This window comes from Cannabis sativa, chromosome 6, assembly GCF_029168945.1.
Source record: "Cannabis sativa cultivar Pink pepper isolate KNU-18-1 chromosome 6, ASM2916894v1, whole genome shotgun sequence".
NCBI classification, from domain to species: Eukaryota; Viridiplantae; Streptophyta; class Magnoliopsida; order Rosales; family Cannabaceae; genus Cannabis; species Cannabis sativa.
Genome location: NC_083606.1, coordinates 5,253,787 through 5,272,005, shown reverse-complemented (window position 1 = coordinate 5,272,005; position 18,219 = coordinate 5,253,787). Strand labels below are relative to the sequence as shown.

At 33.8% G+C, this 18,219-nt stretch overlaps 2 protein-coding genes across 5 annotated transcripts; both read left to right on the top strand.

Annotated features, from left to right (window-relative positions):
- The first annotated feature begins 5,651 nt into the window (after positions 1–5,651).
- On the top strand, positions 5,652–11,508 carry LOC133038725 (cyclic nucleotide-gated ion channel 17-like). Its single transcript, XM_061116936.1, has 7 exons — positions 5,652–5,867; positions 6,619–7,189; positions 7,542–7,754; positions 7,889–8,184; positions 9,175–9,286; positions 9,842–10,078; positions 10,212–11,508. The coding sequence occupies exons 1-7, from the start codon at positions 5,839–5,841 to the stop codon at positions 10,974–10,976; spliced, it is 2,223 nt and encodes a 740-aa protein (XP_060972919.1). The 5' UTR covers positions 5,652–5,838; the 3' UTR covers positions 10,977–11,508.
- A 1,226-nt stretch (positions 11,509–12,734) lies between these two features.
- Positions 12,735–16,601, top strand: LOC115725580 (uncharacterized). 4 transcript variants are annotated; one of them, XM_030655154.2, is made up of 10 exons: positions 12,736–12,903; positions 13,042–13,131; positions 13,285–13,450; positions 13,551–13,637; positions 14,364–14,491; positions 15,346–15,442; positions 15,531–15,608; positions 15,696–15,921; positions 16,028–16,251; positions 16,357–16,601. In XM_030655154.2, exons 3-10 carry the CDS (start codon positions 13,346–13,348, stop codon positions 16,378–16,380), a joined length of 969 nt encoding a protein of 322 aa, XP_030511014.2. In that variant the 5' UTR covers positions 12,736–12,903; positions 13,042–13,131; positions 13,285–13,345; the 3' UTR covers positions 16,381–16,601. The 4 variants fall into 4 exon arrangements, with proteins under 4 accessions (XP_030511013.2, XP_030511014.2, XP_030511012.2 ...); XM_030655153.2 differs by lacking the exon at positions 13,042–13,131 and having other exon boundaries at positions 12,735–12,903; XM_030655152.2 differs by lacking the exon at positions 13,042–13,131 and having other exon boundaries at positions 12,736–12,907.
- The last annotated feature ends 1,618 nt before the right edge of the window (positions 16,602–18,219 follow it).

Below are 18,219 nucleotides of genomic sequence, written 5' to 3'. Positions count from 1 at the left end.
AGTGGATTCCAGTAAACCTGTGTTACTTGGGCCAGAAGAAGTTAATGTGGTTAAGGAATTTCTGGATGTATTTCCAGAAGAATTGCCAGGATTACCACCTCAGCGTGAGATAGATTTCATCATTGACTTGATCCCTGAGGCAGAACCTGTTTCAAAGGCACCCTATCGAATGGCACCTGCTGAATTAAAAGAACTAAAGCTACAACTCCAAGGGATGTTGGATCTAGGGTTTACTCGGCCTAGTGTGTCACCTTGGGGAGCCCCTGTGCTATTCGTGAAAAAGAAAGATGGAACTCTTCGTATGTGTATTGATTATCGGGAGCTGAATAAGTTAACCATTAAGAATAAGTATCCTCTGCCCAGAATTGATGATTTGTTTGACCAACTTCAGGGCAAGACTGTATTCTCAAAAATTGACTTGAGGTCTGGGTATCATCAATTGAGAATTCGAGAAGAGGATATCCCGAAGACAGCTTTTCGAACCAGGTATGGTCACTATGAATTCCTGGTTATGTCTTTTGGGTTAACAAATGCTCCGGCAGCTTTTATGGATCTCATGAATAGGGTATTCAAGGACTTCCTCGATAATTTTGTAATTGTATTTATCGATGATATTCTTGTGTACTCTCGGTCAGAAGCAGAGCATGAACAACATCTTCGAATGGTTCTGCAGCGACTTAGAGATCATAAACTTTATGCAAAGTTCAAAAAGTGTGAGTTCTGGCTGTCACAAGTGTCTTTTCTAGGGCATATTGTTGGAAAAGATGGAATTATGGTTGATCCAGGGAAGATTGAAGCGGTGAAGAATTGGCCTAGACCTAAAACAGTCACTGAAATTCGAAGTTGCTTTTCTTTCTTTGTGTTGGGCAAAGATAAAAGGAAGAGAAAGAGAGACAAGCGAGCTATATATATATATATATATATATATAGAGAGAGAGAGAGAGAGAGAGAGAGAGAGAGAGAGAGAGAGAGAGAGAGAGAGAGAGAGAGAGAGAGAGAGAGAGAGAGAGAGAGAGAGAGAGAGAGAGAGAGAGAGAGAGAGAGAGAGAGAGAGACCAATTTTGTGGTGAAATGAATTGCTTGTATGTTAAGCTCTATTTTATTTCTATGTATAGCTAAAGGCCTTAGATTTAGGTTTTTATTTTTTTTTTTAAATAAAACCTTATTTTTTTGAACGAAAATGGAAGCTTCAATTAATTAAAGGTTCAAAAGTAAGGACAATAAATTAGCAGGATCAGACTCCTTACTAATCATGTAATCAACTTTAGAATAAGAGTCCCTAGCTAAGAAGTGGGCAACTTTATTCGCAGATCGCTTAACAAAATGAATTGAAACATTAAACAATTCTGATAAAATGAGTTTTGATTCGTGGATTACAATGTTGTATGGAGAATACATACGAACTTTGCTCTTGATAGCATGCACCACATTGACACAGCCAGTTTCCACCATCACATTTGACCACCCATGAGATTTTATCCAACTTAGGGTCTCTTTAATGCCCACTACCTCAACAAATTCAGGATTAACAACACCTGGTTTAGTTGACTGGAATGCCTCAATAAAATTTCCTTCATGATCTCGAGCAATGCATGTGAATCCATAGCTATTTAATTGACTGAAGATGGCACCATCTACATTAACTTTGATCGTGTTTAAACTTGGTTTAGTCCATTGCTCATTTTTCTCTCTGACAGTGTGATTGTTAGGAGAGAAATTGCAAGGTGAGTGTTGAGCAGAAATCCATTGATCCAAAGTGAGTTTAGTAAATGAGACCACTTTATCATTCATTAGGGGATATTTTTTAAAGATGAGATCATTACGGCTTCTCCATATGCTCTAGTAGAGCATCACAACAGCTTCCTTATTGTCGCTTTGTCCATTGTTGACTGCTTTATCAAACCAGCAAGCAAAGGTCCCTTCCACACTAGCATAACCTGCACCAAAAGTTTTCCTCCAGCAATCTTGGGCAAAGGTGCAATCGACAAACAAGTGAAGACTTGTTTCTGGCAGCAGGTTGCACATCGGACAGGTCACATCAATGTCCATGTGCTTAAGCTTTAAACGAACTATAGTAGGGAGACATTCAGAACAACATCTCCAGAGAAAATATTTAACTTTTGGAGGAATTTTAAGGTGCTACAGCTCCCTCCAAAAGCTAGAGTTATTGTCTTGATGGTTAGATTCGCCAAGCTGCTGCAACAATTCATAACCAATTTTGACATTGTATAAACCAGTAGGAGTGTTGTGCCACTAAACTGTTGGGTTTTATGCCCTAAATAAAACTCATTTCAATATAATCAGATTTACTTATTAATATAGATCAGAAATAACATTTAATGTTGCATGGTTCACATGATTTATTTCATGATTATATGTACATAATGTATAAATTCATCTGAAACCCTTTTCACATACTTGATCCTGTTTATTGTTCTGTCAACATATTGGAAAGTAAACATGACTATGTGAATAAAGTTTCCTAGATTTATCAGACACAGGATTTTACTGATATGATAATCTACAACAAGAGTTTACTTGCATTTGGAGAAATGCTATGTTCTTTCCAGAGCATTGGTTAAAGTAAAGCTCAGGTTGGATGCATGGAGTATGCATCGGAAGGGACCGATATTGAACTTTGACTTAGATTTATTAAACTTACCGTAATATCTATTCAAGTCAATATCGCCTAGTTGATCCTAGATCAAATGATCTTAATCCTGTTATGATTAGGCTCAATCTCAAGAGGCTATTCATGTTCTTTGATTTGTTAGTTAAGCCTACTTTTAGGTCAGGTGATACGTACATTTTGGGAACATGGTAGTGCAATTGAGTGGGAGCGCTAACATAAACATGGAATCTATAGCTTCTATCTGGCGAATAGTAAGTAAAGGATGATCTCCTTCGAGCTTGACCAAACAAAAATAAATGGTGGAGATCTCATTTCACATAAGCTGAAATATTATTTATACGGGGTTAAGTGTTTTAAGGATTAAATACATTGTAGGGTGTAACGGTAATCTAATCCCTTTACAGTGCTAATCATTCATATAAAGGATCATCGATCAAATTAGGATTATAACAATGGATAACTAATGATGTGTCTATATGGTGGAACATATAGAGCATTCTATATACTGAGAGTGCAATTCTAAGTTCTATGCGTGGGTTCAACGAAGAATTAATAAGTTAGTGAATTTTAATTCTTGATCTACTTATTAGAAGCTCGGTTATATAGACCCATGGTCCCCCCACTAGTTGAGATAATATTGCTTGTAAGACTCATATAATCGGTTTTGATTAATCAATTATAATTCTCAATTTAGACTATGTCTATTTGTGAATTTTTCACTAAGTAAGGGCGAAATTGTAAAGAAAGAGTTTTAGGGGCATATTTGTTAATTATGATACTTTGTATGGTTCAATTAATAAATATGATAAATGACAATATTATTTAATAATTATTTATAGTTATTAAATAGTTAGAATTGGCATTTAAATGGTTGAATTAGAAAATTGACGTTTTTGAGAAAATCAGATACAGAAAAGATAAAACTGCAAAATTGCAAAAAGTGAGGCCCAAATCCACATTGCATGGCCTGCCACTTTTATAGGGTTTTCCCTCTGATATTTTCATTATTTTAATGCGAAATAATTCAAACCTAACCCTAGTGGAATGCTATAAATAGATAGTGAAGGCTTCAGGAAATTTACACTAAATTTCTACACTTTTCTTCTAACTTTTCATTCAGAAAAAACTGAGTCTCTCTCTCTCTCTCCCTATCTTTGGCCGACCATTCCCTCCTTCTCTTCTTCCTAAAGATTTCAAAATTCTTAGTGTTAGAAGTAGTGCCCACACACAGCAAGTGATACCTCAATCATAGTGAGGAAGATCGTGAAGAAAGACTTTTAGCAAGAAGGAGTTTCAGCACTAAAGAATCAGAGAAAGAGATCCAAGTTCAGATATTGATAATGCTCTGCTACAGAAAGGAATCAAGGGCTAGATATCTGAACGGAAGGAGTCATATTATTCCGCTGCACCCAATGTAAGGTTTCCTAAACTTTATATGTGTTTATTTCATCGTTTTAGAAAGTTCATATTTAGGGTGTTAATCAACATACTTGTGAGTAGATCTAAGATCCTGGTAAAATAATTCCCAACATAAACATGGTCCCTTTCATCATGGGAATGGATTGGCAGCTGCTGAATAAGGCCACGGTCTTGATCATTAAAGAGATCAGCAAGAATTTCAAAGTCCCAATTCCTTTTACCATCTGTAAAGAGAGAAGATACCGTTTGGCCAATAAGAGAGGGGTGCTGAGATTGTATGTATTCATCATTATTTCCTGGTAACCAAGGATCAAGCAAAATATTTACATCAGTAACAGATTCAATTGACCAATGAGACCCATATTTGAGGAGAGTTTGAGCTTCGAAGATGCTTCTCCAAATGAAGCTCGGGTTGCTTCCAAGTTCAGCAGTAAGGTAGGTTCCATTAGGCTAATATCTTGCTTTGAATATCTGACTAACAAGATTATTTTCATTGCAGAGGAGTCTCCAACCTTCTTACCAAGGAGAGCACTATTATTATTATTATTGAGGTAACTTTTGAAAAGATAAAGATAAAAAGAGTAACAAGGTTATACATTAAGCAAAAGGATTTATTTCTTATTATCTATTCAAATGGCATACTAAGCCAATGTATAGGTCACAAAGTTAAAGTTACAATTAGTATGAAAAAATGACGAATAAAAAAACTAAACAATAAAATATTAATATTTAAAAAGAAAAATTCTAACATTATATCCAAAAAAGAAAAAAATATGTTCGCAAAATAATGAGAATTAACATCAATTATTTAATAAATATAAAAAAAATTTACATAATTATTTTTTTAAGTGTATATAGAAAAGTACAATTTTCGCCCTGTAAACTATTATTATTATTTGATAATATCCTTCAAATTTGTCAAGTTCTTTTTAATTGTCTTTAAATTATTATTACTATTAAATTGTGTCCATCTGTCAAAAAAATTAACACAACTTATTCAAAAATTAACACGGATCATTAAATTAATAAATTGTACACCTCCAACCATTATCACTATCAAATTATTCATTTCATTTTTAAAAGGCACAATTTGGTAATTATAATAATTTAAGAAGAATTTAAAGCCATCAAAGATAGTGGTTATAATATTGAAAAATCATGTTTATTTTTAAACATTATATATAAACATTTACCAACCAATTGAGTGACTAAAACTCACTTTTTTTTACCCTAAAGTTAAACCAACAAATTATTTTCCAAATTGGCAACAAAAATTGATTAATTTAATAATGAAGAGATCACATATCAAAGAATATACAATAAAATATTCTATAATTTTGTTAAATGATAAATATAATTTTTTTATTTTATTAATTTTACATATAAAAAAAACAGAAAACATTTCCAAGTGGACTAAAAAGAGACAAAAATAGCCAATAATAATAGATAGGCACGTCCTACGTGGCATTAAATGGATACTCAACTCGCTTTACTTTTCACCACTGTGTCAAAACTATCTTTTGACTCGCTTAAGACAGTGTTTGGTTTATTGCTTTTTCTAACGCGTTGAAATGCCTATAACTACCCCTAACTACCAAACAAGTCCTTAACAGTTTCGACTCTCTTTCCTTTCCCACTCTTTTCAACCATTTCTCAACCTTTCTACTCAGAGCTCTTCAATTCATCAGATTCGTCATTCTAGAGAGAGAGAGAGAGGGCTATTTGTTTGGCCATGTTAGGGTTTTGAAAGCTCGTAGATTTCAGCTTTCTTCTTCTTCTTTCTGGGTATGGAGTTCAAGAAGGAAAAGCTTGTCAGGTACACTTGGTTTAATAATTTTATTGATTATTTTTGGTTTGGGATGAAGTTTATGAAAGTATTTGATTTTGTTGTTGTTTTTTGGATTCAGAGAGAGAACTGATTGAGCTAGCTCAATGAAATTGGATCTTACATGTTTGGGGGGATTTGTTAAGTGTATTTATGAAAGAATTTTAGGGAATTGACTTGTGTGAAGTTTTTTAATTAGTAATATTGGGACCCATGAGAAATTGAAATTTTTTGATTGAGACCTTAGAAAGCTTAATGTTTTATTCATTAATTGTTTGTTTGGTTTTTGATTGAGATGGGTTTTTCACAATATGTTGAACTTGTCGTTGATAGTTGTTTAATGCTTTGTTTGGTTTCTGAAAATATATAGAAAAGTCTATCTGTATTAAACAAATGGACTTTGATTAAGATTGGGAATATAAAAAGAGGGGAATAGAGATGACTTAAGTTTCTTTAGTTGAATAGAATAGAAGCTCTGATGTCGGCTTATTGGTGAAATTGAAGTGCTCCCTAGTACTATTGGAGGCAAAAACAACATAGAATAAACATCTTTTCTTATGATTTATTAGGATTGTTGAACATTTTCATGTTATACATTGTCATTTGGGATATTGGGAACGACTTCCTTTTCTTGTGCTTAAAAGTTAAAACTTCAGTTTCTGTTGAAAGACAACGTCCTTGAGGTCCACTACAATTCATAGGGAAATGTTCCAACAATTTTTCTTCCCCTTTCGGATTTCAGGTTTCGTTCGGATGGGAATCAGCAAAAGGAATCTGTGTGGGGTCATCATGGTCCTCAGTGGCTTGATAGGTCATCATCTACATATAAGGTTCCATCATCTTCATTACTGGAATCCAATGGTGGAGTTCTTGGGGGTAAAATTAAACTTTCTGATACTTTCAAAATAGGTAGGTCTAAAGTATTTCCAGAAGATCACGAGCCTTGGCGCAACAGAATTCTTGACCCAGGTGGTGAGATCATGTTGCAATGGAACCGGGTTTTCATTGTTTCGTGTTTAGTGGCACTTTTTGTTGACCCACTGTATTTTTACTTGCCTGTGGTGGGAGGGAATGAAAACTCAGCATGTGTGAAAACAGACTTTAATTTACGGATTGTTGCAACTTGCTTTAGGACTCTTGCGGACATATTTTATTTATTGCACGTGATTATAAAGTTCCGAACGGCTTATGTTGCTCCTAACACTCGAGTGTTTGGGAGGGGTGAGCTTGTGATGGACCCAAAGAAGATTGCTCGTAGGTACCTGAGATCTGATTTCTTTATAGACCTCATTGCTACATTGCCTCTGCCTCAGGTACTTTTTAGAGTTCCATTTTCTGGTTTTTCTTTCTGCAGATTTTCTTACAAATGTGTAATTAGAAATTCCTTTTCTGTTTAAATAGGACTTTGTTTAAGGTGAGGGAGATTAGTGGGTACTTGCTAATAATGATGCTTAACTGCATATGGACATTTTCCTCTTCATTTGTTTTCTTGGAAATTTTTACAATTGCAGAACTTTTTCAATTTTTTTTAATGAATAGATAGGGGGTGGGGGAAATGCTAAAGTGCTATGCCTCAAATTCGGTAGATGAAATTTTTTCTGTATTTTGCGAATAACGTTGATCTATACTGTTATTTTGTCCTAATTTTTTTAATACATTGTGTAGATTGTCATATGGTTTATTATACCAGCAACAAGAAGTGCTCGAACTGATCATAACAACAATGCCCTCGCACTAATTGTTCTGCTTCAATATGTTCCGCGGTTATATCTGATTTTTCCATTAAGCTCACAAATAATCAAAGCAACCGGAGTGGTCACAAAGACTGCCTGGGCAGGCGCTGCATATAATCTGCTGTTGTACATGTTGGCTAGTCATGTATGCAATTCCTTTTTCCCCTCTTTCTCTTTGGCTGTTTCCAGTGTTCATTCTTTGTCTGTCATTGTTTACCTATAAGAGATTTTATTCTATTTATTTGTCTAAGAATGCAAATTACTTAAATGAATCTGCAGGTTCTAGGGGCAGCGTGGTATTTGCTATCGGTTGATCGGTATACCTCTTGCTGGAAATCCTTTTGTCGAAAGGAAGGCATTGGGAGTTGTGATTTGTATTATTTAGATTGTGATTCCTTAAATGGAAACAAGCGCATGAGTTGGGCAAATGCTACAAGTGTGTTTAATAACTGCAAGCCTGATACTAAAAAGTTCAAATATGGCATATTTGAAAATGCAGTGGCAAAAAAAGTTGTTTCATCAAACTTCATTGAAAAGTATTTCTATTGTTTATGGTGGGGCTTACAGAATTTGAGGTAACAACAATTATCCTGGTGAAGTAAACATTCATGATGATTCCCATAAAGATTATATGTCATATCCTTGCATCAAATAAAAAGTGCATATCTTGTACCTAGTAGCTGACATTATCTATGTGTTCTCTTTTATATTTTAAGTTTATTTCTTGCTGCTTTTGGCTGGTTCAAAAGTTTTATCATGTTTCTAGTGGTGCATGGGTGCCCTTTAAGTGCATCTTTAGGAGGGTGGATATGCTGTTAAATGTCTAGGCAAAGAACAAAATACAGGCTTGGAACATCACTTTTTTTTTTTTTACTTTGAATACCCCAGTGATAATCCCTATAGAGAAAATAGTTTATACTTCCTGTTTATAATCCCTGCAAATGGTAGCACCAATGAAAACAATAGAGAGTGTGAGCTTACATTAAAAGAGCATCGAGTATCCAATTTATTTTGACACCTGCCTTTAGAAAGTATCTTAGGCAAAGAGGAACTGCCAGAGATGAGCTTTGATTTTGGCAAATAAATTAATAAAGATCAGAGGAAGTTCCAATGGACACTTGGCATGCAGATAGTTTGATATAGAGTTGGTTCAAATTATTACATTGCTGAGAAATCTTAGACTTTTGAGAAGATTCCACAAAGCACTGGCTTTATGAATTAGGGATTTTAAGTTTGTGCTAAAATTTGATGCTAACCACAGTGCTATAGTTGCTATATTTATGGGAGGAGGGGTTATTATTTTGCAAGGAATTTGATTCAAACATGTGTTCTTCATCTTGTGTGGAGAGTCCATGCACTCCTTTCTTAACAAACTCTATCATCTGTAGAATTAGGGCAATAGTGCTATTATTTTTCAGTGCTTTGAACATTTTGCATTTATTTCCAAGTGGTAGAAATGAAAAATCGAGGGAGCATTTTTGGTTTGAAATAGGTTTAAGTAGATGATATTAGGATTTTATAAGTTTTCCAAGTTATTGACAGTATTTTATTCCTCATCTTCTCAGCTCATATGGGCAGAATTTGGCGACAAGTACATTTATAGGAGAGACGTTATTTGCCATTCTCATTGCCATTTTGGGTCTTGTATTGTTTTCCCATTTGATCGGGAATATGCAGGTAGTGGGAAAAGCTTTGCTATTGATTCTTTCCATTCAATTTCTCTTTTATTTAATTAAGTTTTTATTTTATTATGTTTTCATATGTTTCTTGTTCACTGATCCTATAATTCTCTTGGATGAGTGTATTTGGACCTTTCCAATTTCTCAATTTGTCAGTAAATTGTATCTAGAAGTTTAAGTACTCTGGTTGAAACTGTTTGCACTAAGATTTTCTCTAGCTCAAACTAGGTTGGACGGCTTTGTATGTTTCTGCTAAACATTTATTATCAAGGAACATTTTGAAAATATTTTTGTACTACTGCATTTTGTATATGTAGGAGTATTTAGTACGTTGTTTGTCACTGTTGGTGGACGAAATGATAATCTTTACTATATTAAGTGTACTATCTGCTCTCTAATGATGTTGGGCTCTGAAATCTATTACTTTTGTGACTATTTTAGACGAACTGTAGGGATGGGAGTAACTTACAGTTTTTGTCAGTTTGTTTATTCTCTCATGATAATATATTCTTGCTAGTTTGATCTTGAACAGTCGAGTTGTTTCTTAATGCAGACCTATCTGCAATCGATCACTGTGAGGCTCGAGGAGTGGAGGCTTAAACGAAGAGACACTGAGGAATGGATGAGGCATCGTCAACTCCCTGAAGATTTAAGACGGCGTGTTAGGCGTTTTGTTCAATACAAGTGGCTTGCAACTCGTGGGGTTGATGAAGAATCCATCCTTCGTGGATTACCTGCTGATCTTAGTCGGGATATTCAACGTCATCTGTGCTTAGATTTAGTTCGACGGGTATGATATTTCCTGATATTCAATGTGACATTGTTTACTACTAAATATGAGCTTCTCACCTGTGATGAAGAAAATATTCTCATCACTACTCTGATTCATTTGTCGTTAACTACAATTTTTTATCATTCTACAGGTACCTTTCTTTTCACAGATGGATGATCAATTGCTCGATGCAATATGTGAACGACTAGTATCCTCCCTAAGCACTGCTGGAACCTACATTGTTCGTGAGGGTGACCCTGTTACCGAGATGCTTTTCATCATTAGAGGTACACTGGATAGTTCTACTACCAATGGAGGTCGAACCGGTTTCTTCAATTCAATCACATTGAGACCAGGGGATTTTTGTGGAGAGGAATTACTGTCATGGGCTTTGCTTCCTAAATCTACCTTAAACTTGCCTTCTTCAACTAGAACAGTCAAAGCACTGAATGAAGTTGAAGCTTTTGCATTACGAGCTGAAGATCTCAAATTCGTTGCCAACCAATTTAGGCGCCTACATAGCAAGAAGCTTCAGCACACCTTTCGATTTTACTCCCACCATTGGAGAACATGGGCTGCTTGCTTTATTCAGGCTGCTTGGCGTCGGTACAAGAAAAGGAAGCTTACAAAGGATCTAAGCATGAAGGAATCATTTGCTAGGGAAGAGCAAGTAGCCTATGAGAGTGAACAAGAAGAAGAAGAAGAAGAACGAGAAGGAGAAGAAGAAGAAGAAGGAGAGGAAGAATATTCTAGACGTGCAAATACTTCAAAGACGAAAATGAATCTTGGTGTTACGATATTGGCCTCAAGGTTTGCTGCTAACACCAGAAGAGGAGCTCAAAAGGTAAAGGATGAGATGCCAAAGTTACGAAAACCTGAAGAACCAGACTTTTCGACTGAACCTGATGACGAGTAGTTGTCTGAAGTGGGCTACATACTATATATTTGCTAAGAAACACATTGCGTGACACGCCAGAGCTCGTTCATGGCTGTCTGGTGTGCACAAGTCTCAACGAAATGACTCACAATCGGATTGGCGAACTAAACAAATGAGATCATTATAGGAATGTGTAATTGGATTAGGTTGTCTTGTTTGATACATCTTATTTTCCTTTTTTTTTCCACAGTTGACTGAATAGGGCATGGCTAATGGGGTTTAGAATTCATCAATTTGGATATTGAGCTTCAGAGAAAAGCTAACTTGGGGATGGTGGGCTTTCTCTTGAACAGATGGAGACTAATTCTTTAATATTGTCTCTTATCTTAATTTGTAAATGTCAAGTATATGAGAGAGTGTACCTTATACCATATCAAATGTAGATCAAACATTATTATTGACTGACTTGTGTCTCTCTTATTCTGTGTTTGGTATGAGGTTCAAACTTTGATGGCAATGAGAATGTTAAATTTAAATTAAATTTTAAAGAAGAAAGAGTTTGTATTTTCAAGTGAGTCTCACTTTTCAAATTAAAATAGTGGTAATCTCTTCTAACACTTGTTCCATATTTTTTTCAAGTCTATTCTCTCTAATTTAGTTTTACATAACAAACATCCCATTAGGTGGTATTTTGTTGGAATGAATGAAAACATAATTAAAATATAAATAACATTCTAATATTTTGAAATAAAGCCAAACAAAAAAATAGAATAAAATTATTTTTTTTCTATTTTACTTTATTATTTCAAATCAAACACCACCTTATTGACTTCCTTTTCCTATGTGTCTCTTTTACTTCCTTTTCTTTTTTTTCTTCTAAAAAATACATAAGTAATAATTTTGATTTAATGGTTTTTGAATTGTATATGTTGTTCTTCAATTAGATGGTTTATCTCGTATCTTATTTTATTTTCTCAAAACTAAGTAATGATGGGGTATTCATTAAACCGTCCACACCGTACAAATCACTCGCACTGTACAATACTGCATAAAAAATACGGTTTAAAATCTTTTGTGGTACGGTTGTGGTTTGTATTTTTGCCAAACCATGTAGTACGGTATGGTTTACGGTTTTGAATTTAATAATTGAGGTTCAAATCACATCGCACTATACATATATTACAAAATTACTAATTTTTATAATATGATTTTTTTTCATATAAGAACAAATATATATGTATATTACATTAATTTTAGAGATAATTCAATAGAATGAAATATATATGTATATGTTATAATATTAAAATTTTAATAAGAATTTTTTTTTATTGTTTAAATTTTATTAGATTGATTTTTGAATTTTTATTATAGTGTTTGATAATGATGATAGTGTAAAAAACTACTCAAACTGCGCTGAATCATACTGTATTTTTGCGGTGTAGTTTTTACAATTTTAAGATCTCGTAATACGGTTGCAGTTTGAAAAATTACGAAAATCGTATATGCGATTTAATTTAAAAAAAATATTACAACCCCCACCATTCGCACCGCGATCAGCCCTAATAAATTACATTTTTACACATCTATCATTACATAAACTTTTTTTAGTAGGATGAAAAAAAAAACATTATATTCTTGCTTTTAATTGGTTTTCCACTATTTTTAGTGCTTAATATTTGGCCTTATTCTATTACTCTATTACAGCCTGAAACCAATTATAAACATAAAGAGTGTCTGACTTGGTCACGTGGACAAACAATTATTATAGAGAAAAACAAGAAGAGAGATTAGTTAGTTGCTTTAATCAATTATAAAAGTATACTATAAAGAATCCAGATTATCACTACCTAAACTCTCCTGCATTTACTTCCATACAGTAAACAAACTGTTAATCTTTCTCTTTCTCACTTTGTCTTTTTCAGCCAAAATTCAAAGATCATCATCTCAATCCTTTAAGATTATATATGTAAGTAAGTTCAATATGAAATGTTACAGAATCATAAATGTGGTGGACACTAGTAATTAGATGCACCCTGCTTGTGCTTGCCATTTCTCTATCTTCCTTTCTCTTTTCAATCTCAAACCCATTTTATGGATTTTGCAGACCCTTCTTCACTTCATCTCACTTGTTCAATCATTCCAGTGCTCTCACATTTCAACCCCTTCTTCTTCCTTTCTCTGCCCCTTCAACAAGGTGGCTTTTTTTTTTTTTTGTGGGGTGGGATTTATTTGAAGCATTTTGAGTTTATACACCTTCAAGTTCCAATTTTTCAAGTCAAAAAAAGTTTCTTTCTTTGGATCTTTTAAGGGTTTTTCTTTATCTTTTTCAATATATATACTTGTGCAGGAAATTGGTTAGTGCACATACAGAAAACACAACTTCAAAATCTCAGAGGAAGAGTTTGAATATGCTGTCTAAAGATTCCAACTTTGGGAGGCCTTTGGTGGAAGAGTACACATTTCCTGAAAATTCTGTTCCCTTCAACAATTGCCATGCTTCCACCATTGTTGAGGTTACCTATTTCAGTATGATATTTCGTTATAGTCTGCTAGTAGTAGTGGTTGGTTGTTTCTATTATAGAGATTGAGTATGCTTTTTTGCTGTTTGTGTAGGTTGATAAAGATCATTTTTTGGTTGCCTATTTTGGGGGTACTAAAGAGGGGGAACCTGATGTGAAAATCTGGGTACAAACATACAAGGTGAACAAATAAATATCAAGAAAAGGATATAATATGTTTGTGTTGTGTGTTTCTAATTATTAGATTTTGACTCAGTTATCATTTCACTAATGAATAAGTTTTAACACTTCAGTATGTCACATTTCAAAACAACTATTTACATGTTGTTACACAAATGCTCTTTGTAAAGCCTTGCTTTCTTAGGTACTAGTTTAGTTCATTAACCAAAATATGTGTTATAGATTTTAAGGCAAGACACCATTGGAGGATGTTGCTTAAACATTTAACCCAATTGTTGATTTCATGCTAGCTTTCGGTTTTTATACTAAATTCTACTCATTTGGTATCCTGTGATGTCTCGAAAAACAAGTCCTGTATTTTCAATAATGAGCATCTAGTATCTTATATTTTGAAACTGAACATATTTAATACCCTAAAGTCAAATTTGATTAATAAAATTTTATCAATTTAATCAAACTGTTATTAGTTATATGTAATTAAAACTAAAATTTGACTATAGAATTCATATTGTTGAACACAGTTTGATTGTATTGATAAAGTTTTGTTAATCAAATTTGAATTCAGGATACTAAATGAACATTATTAAAAACAATCGAATGAGTACACACCCTTTATTCTAATTACTATTTTAGTTCAGCTGGACAATACTTGATTTTCTTTTTTAGCTGGCATTGTACTCTAGTTTTTAAGTTAGTTCATAACTCTTGAGAAAATATTTGTTGCTAGAATGGCTGTTGGGAACCACCTGTTATAGCTGATGAAGAACATGATGTTCCAATGTGGAATCCTGTTCTATTCAAACTTCCATCAGATGAGCTGCTATTGTTCTATAAAGTAGGACAAGAGGTTCAAAAGTAAACATTTTGACTTTTTGTTTTATGTTTCAGCTTTGATTATTTTTCTTACAGCTTTACCTATTTTATGCTTTACTTTCCTTATGATGCAGTTCGAAAATCTTACTTTTCTTAGACCATGAAATGTCTTTTTTTAATAGGGTAAACTTCTTTCACTCCTAGAGGCCTAACAATTATCCAAATTTAAATTTTTGTTTAGACTTTAGGAGAGTAGAAACTCTAGTTGGGAGATTGATAACTCTCGAAAGTTTGGAACTTTATTTGTAATTTCAGATTTGCATAAGCAATAAGAGAAGTACTTTGAGATTTGATTTAAGATTGCTAAGTGATGAGATGGTAGATAGTTTACTGGCTGTGATGGTTTATGATACATTGGAAGAGAAGAGCTCTAGATGGTGTGTCTTCTCAATCATTTTAGTTAGGCTCAGGTGTTACTTGTTAGTTAAACTCGAAGTGTGTGAGTTATTGGTTGAATAAGAATATAGTTTCGCTGCTGGTTTTCTTCGTAAACACTTTTCGGCCTTTACCTATTAGCAATCTAAATGTCTTCCTTCATTAAATGAATACTTGTACTGCAACTGTACTTGTAACTCATGACCACCTAAGCAAAATGTTTAAAATAAATTAGCAGAATGTAATTTTAGGGGGATATTTGCAACTATTTTATGTAGTTCGGGAGAAGTTGTTTTCCAAAAAGTAATTCAAAAACAAAATTCTACGAAGGTCGTAGTTCGGATATTTCCTTCTAGATTCAATTGGGTTGGGAATTTTTCCTTGAATCTTTGATACAATATCATGTCACAAGACTCACAACAAAGGGTTGCCCTTTTAGTATCTAACTGTTGCTCTTTTAGATGGAGTGGATGCATGAAACGGTCATATGATAAAGGTATAAGCTGGTCAGAAAGAGAGCAACTTCCTTCTGGAATATTGGGACCAATAAAAAACAAGGTACACCTGCATTTTCTATCATTGATGTTGATGCATATTTCAAGCTCACTTTGACATGTTTTTCTGCCTGCCAACTTTTAAAAATCAGCCAATCTTGCTCGAAAATGGACAATTGCTCTGTGGATCCTCTGTTGAAAGTTGGAATTCTTGGGGATCATGGGTGGAGGTTGTATAAACATACTAGATTAGCTCACTTCTGGCTGAATTTCGTGATATTTGAAACGGAGATTGAGTGGTTTTTATCATTGAACAGGTCACCGTCGATGCAGGTAGATCATGGAGAAAGTATGGCCCTATTTACATTCAAAATGAAACTCTCAGTGTGATTCAGCCTGTTCCTTACATGACTTCAAGAGGGAGCTTGCGTGTTTTAATGCGATCGTTTGATCATATCGGTAGAGTGTGTGTCTCAGAATCCCATGATGGCGGATACAACTGGGGTTTCGCTCAACCAACTGATCTCCCAAATCCAAACTCAGGTTTGCAGCTAAGTCTGTCTGTCTCTGTCTCTGTCTCTGTTGCTTTCTTTTTTGGTTGGATTCAAAGGCGAGTTACATGAACATCTAAGAATGATGAATCATCTAGGCATTGATGGAGTGAAGCTGAGAAATGGCCAATTATTACTTGTTTACAATACAATCTCAAGGGGAGTTCTTAAAGTTGCTGTATCTGATGATGATGGCGACTCGTGGCACGAAGCTTTGACATTGGAAGAGAATCTGTTGATGGAGTTCTCATATCCAGCTGTTATTCAAGCTAGTGATGATTCTATCCACATAACATACACATACAATAGGACACAAATCAAGGTACTAAACTGATATGTTCTTCTTGCTTATTAATTACATTCACACTAATCATTCTAACAAGTTTTGATTAAGATAATTCCTTCCTTGGTCATCTGTCTTTTGCAGCATGTTGTCCTTAAACAACCTTAATTCAGTTGAGAATGAACAAAATCACAAGCCATGTTCATGTTCTGTCCCTATTATTATTATTATTAGGGATTCGTTTGGTAAGTCGTATAAGAGTTGTATCGTAGCAAATAATAAGTAGCACTATGTATGGAATTTTTTTTATATTGTATTAATTATTATGACCATAAATTTTAATACAATGCAACTTGTATTATTTAATATATAACAAATGATTCATATTAGCTTGTATTATAATATTTAGAAAGGGTTTGGGTTTTTAAGGATGGGGGCCTAGACCTGAACCCCGGACCTGACCTAGATCCTAACCCTAAACTAGGAACTAGCCTTGGACCAGACCGCAGACTCGTACTCTAGATCAGGACCCTGCCCCGGATCCCAGCCCTAGACCTAACCCCAGACTCGGTAACTAGACCCAAACCCCGAACTTGAACCCGGACCCTGGACCTCGGACTCGAAACCCTAACTTGGACCTTGACCCTAACTCCGGACCACAGACCCAGACCCTGACCCCGAACCCCGGCCGGGACCCCAAACCCGGATTCGGACCCTGACTCCAAATTCAGACCAAGACTCGCGCTCAAATCAAGAATCGGACCTCAGACCTTAGACTCGGACCCTGGACCCAGTCCAGGACTTGGACCCAAAATCAGACCTTCGGACCTCGGACCTAGCCCCGACTTAGACTCAAGCCCAGGGCTGGTATTAGTCTTGTATTATTTAATACAACAGTAATACAAATAGTCTTGTATTAAATAATAGGGATAATTACATATAACACAAATTTTTGTAAAAAATTTACATTTTTACGTTCATTTTTTTCTTACATTTTAACAATATTCTATAAAAATACAAAAATAATAACAACACAACATAAAAAATAATATACAAATAACAAAAAAATAATAATAAAATAATAATAATACAATATAAAGATACACCAAAAGATCGTATTTTATGTAAATAATTAAAAAAAAAATCATAAAAATATTGAAAACTTTGTATAGGTCGTTTTTCTTTTGTTGTTTGTGTGTGTGGATTTTTTTTTTTTTTTTTGAAATTATCTCTAAATAATACTAGTATAATATAATCCAATACAATACAATATAACACGGTGTACCAAATTAGCCCTAAAAGTATTTCTTGTTCTATTTTGGTGTCAAAATACTCTAGTTGTTGCCACTTTAAGTTGAAATTTAATACTCTTTCTTGAATCCTCATTTTTTTTGGGGCTAAGATGCAAAATGGCCCTAAATCTAACAATGAAGTTAATAAATGTCCCTTTTTAAAAAAAATTAACAAAATGTCCTTTTAGTTAAAAATTTGATGATAAAATTACAATTATAACCTTGAATAATTAAGTGTTTGGTATAGTTATTTTACACAATAGTATATCGTTTTTATGTGCAATAATATATTTAAAAAAACTAAAAGGTAGTATATATATATTTTGAAATAACTGAAAGGTAGTATGTTAGTTTAAGATTGTAGTATATTATTTTAATGTGCTATGGTATATAATGAACGAAAGACGGAAATTAAAAAATATGGAATATTAGTTTAAGTTTGAGGTATAGTTATATTTCACTAGGAAATATTGTCTTTATGTTCATTAGTATATCATGAAGGAAAGAAAAAGAGAAAAAAACATGTGGAATATTAAATTAAGTTTTTAGTATATATATTTTCCACTATATTGGTGGTATATTAATTTTTCACTATAGTATTTATGCTTATGATTGCAGAATATAGTTTTTATATGCTATTATATATCGTGGAAAAAAATCATTTAATAGTATATTAATTTAAGTTTATGGTATATTTATATTAGTCTAAAGTATA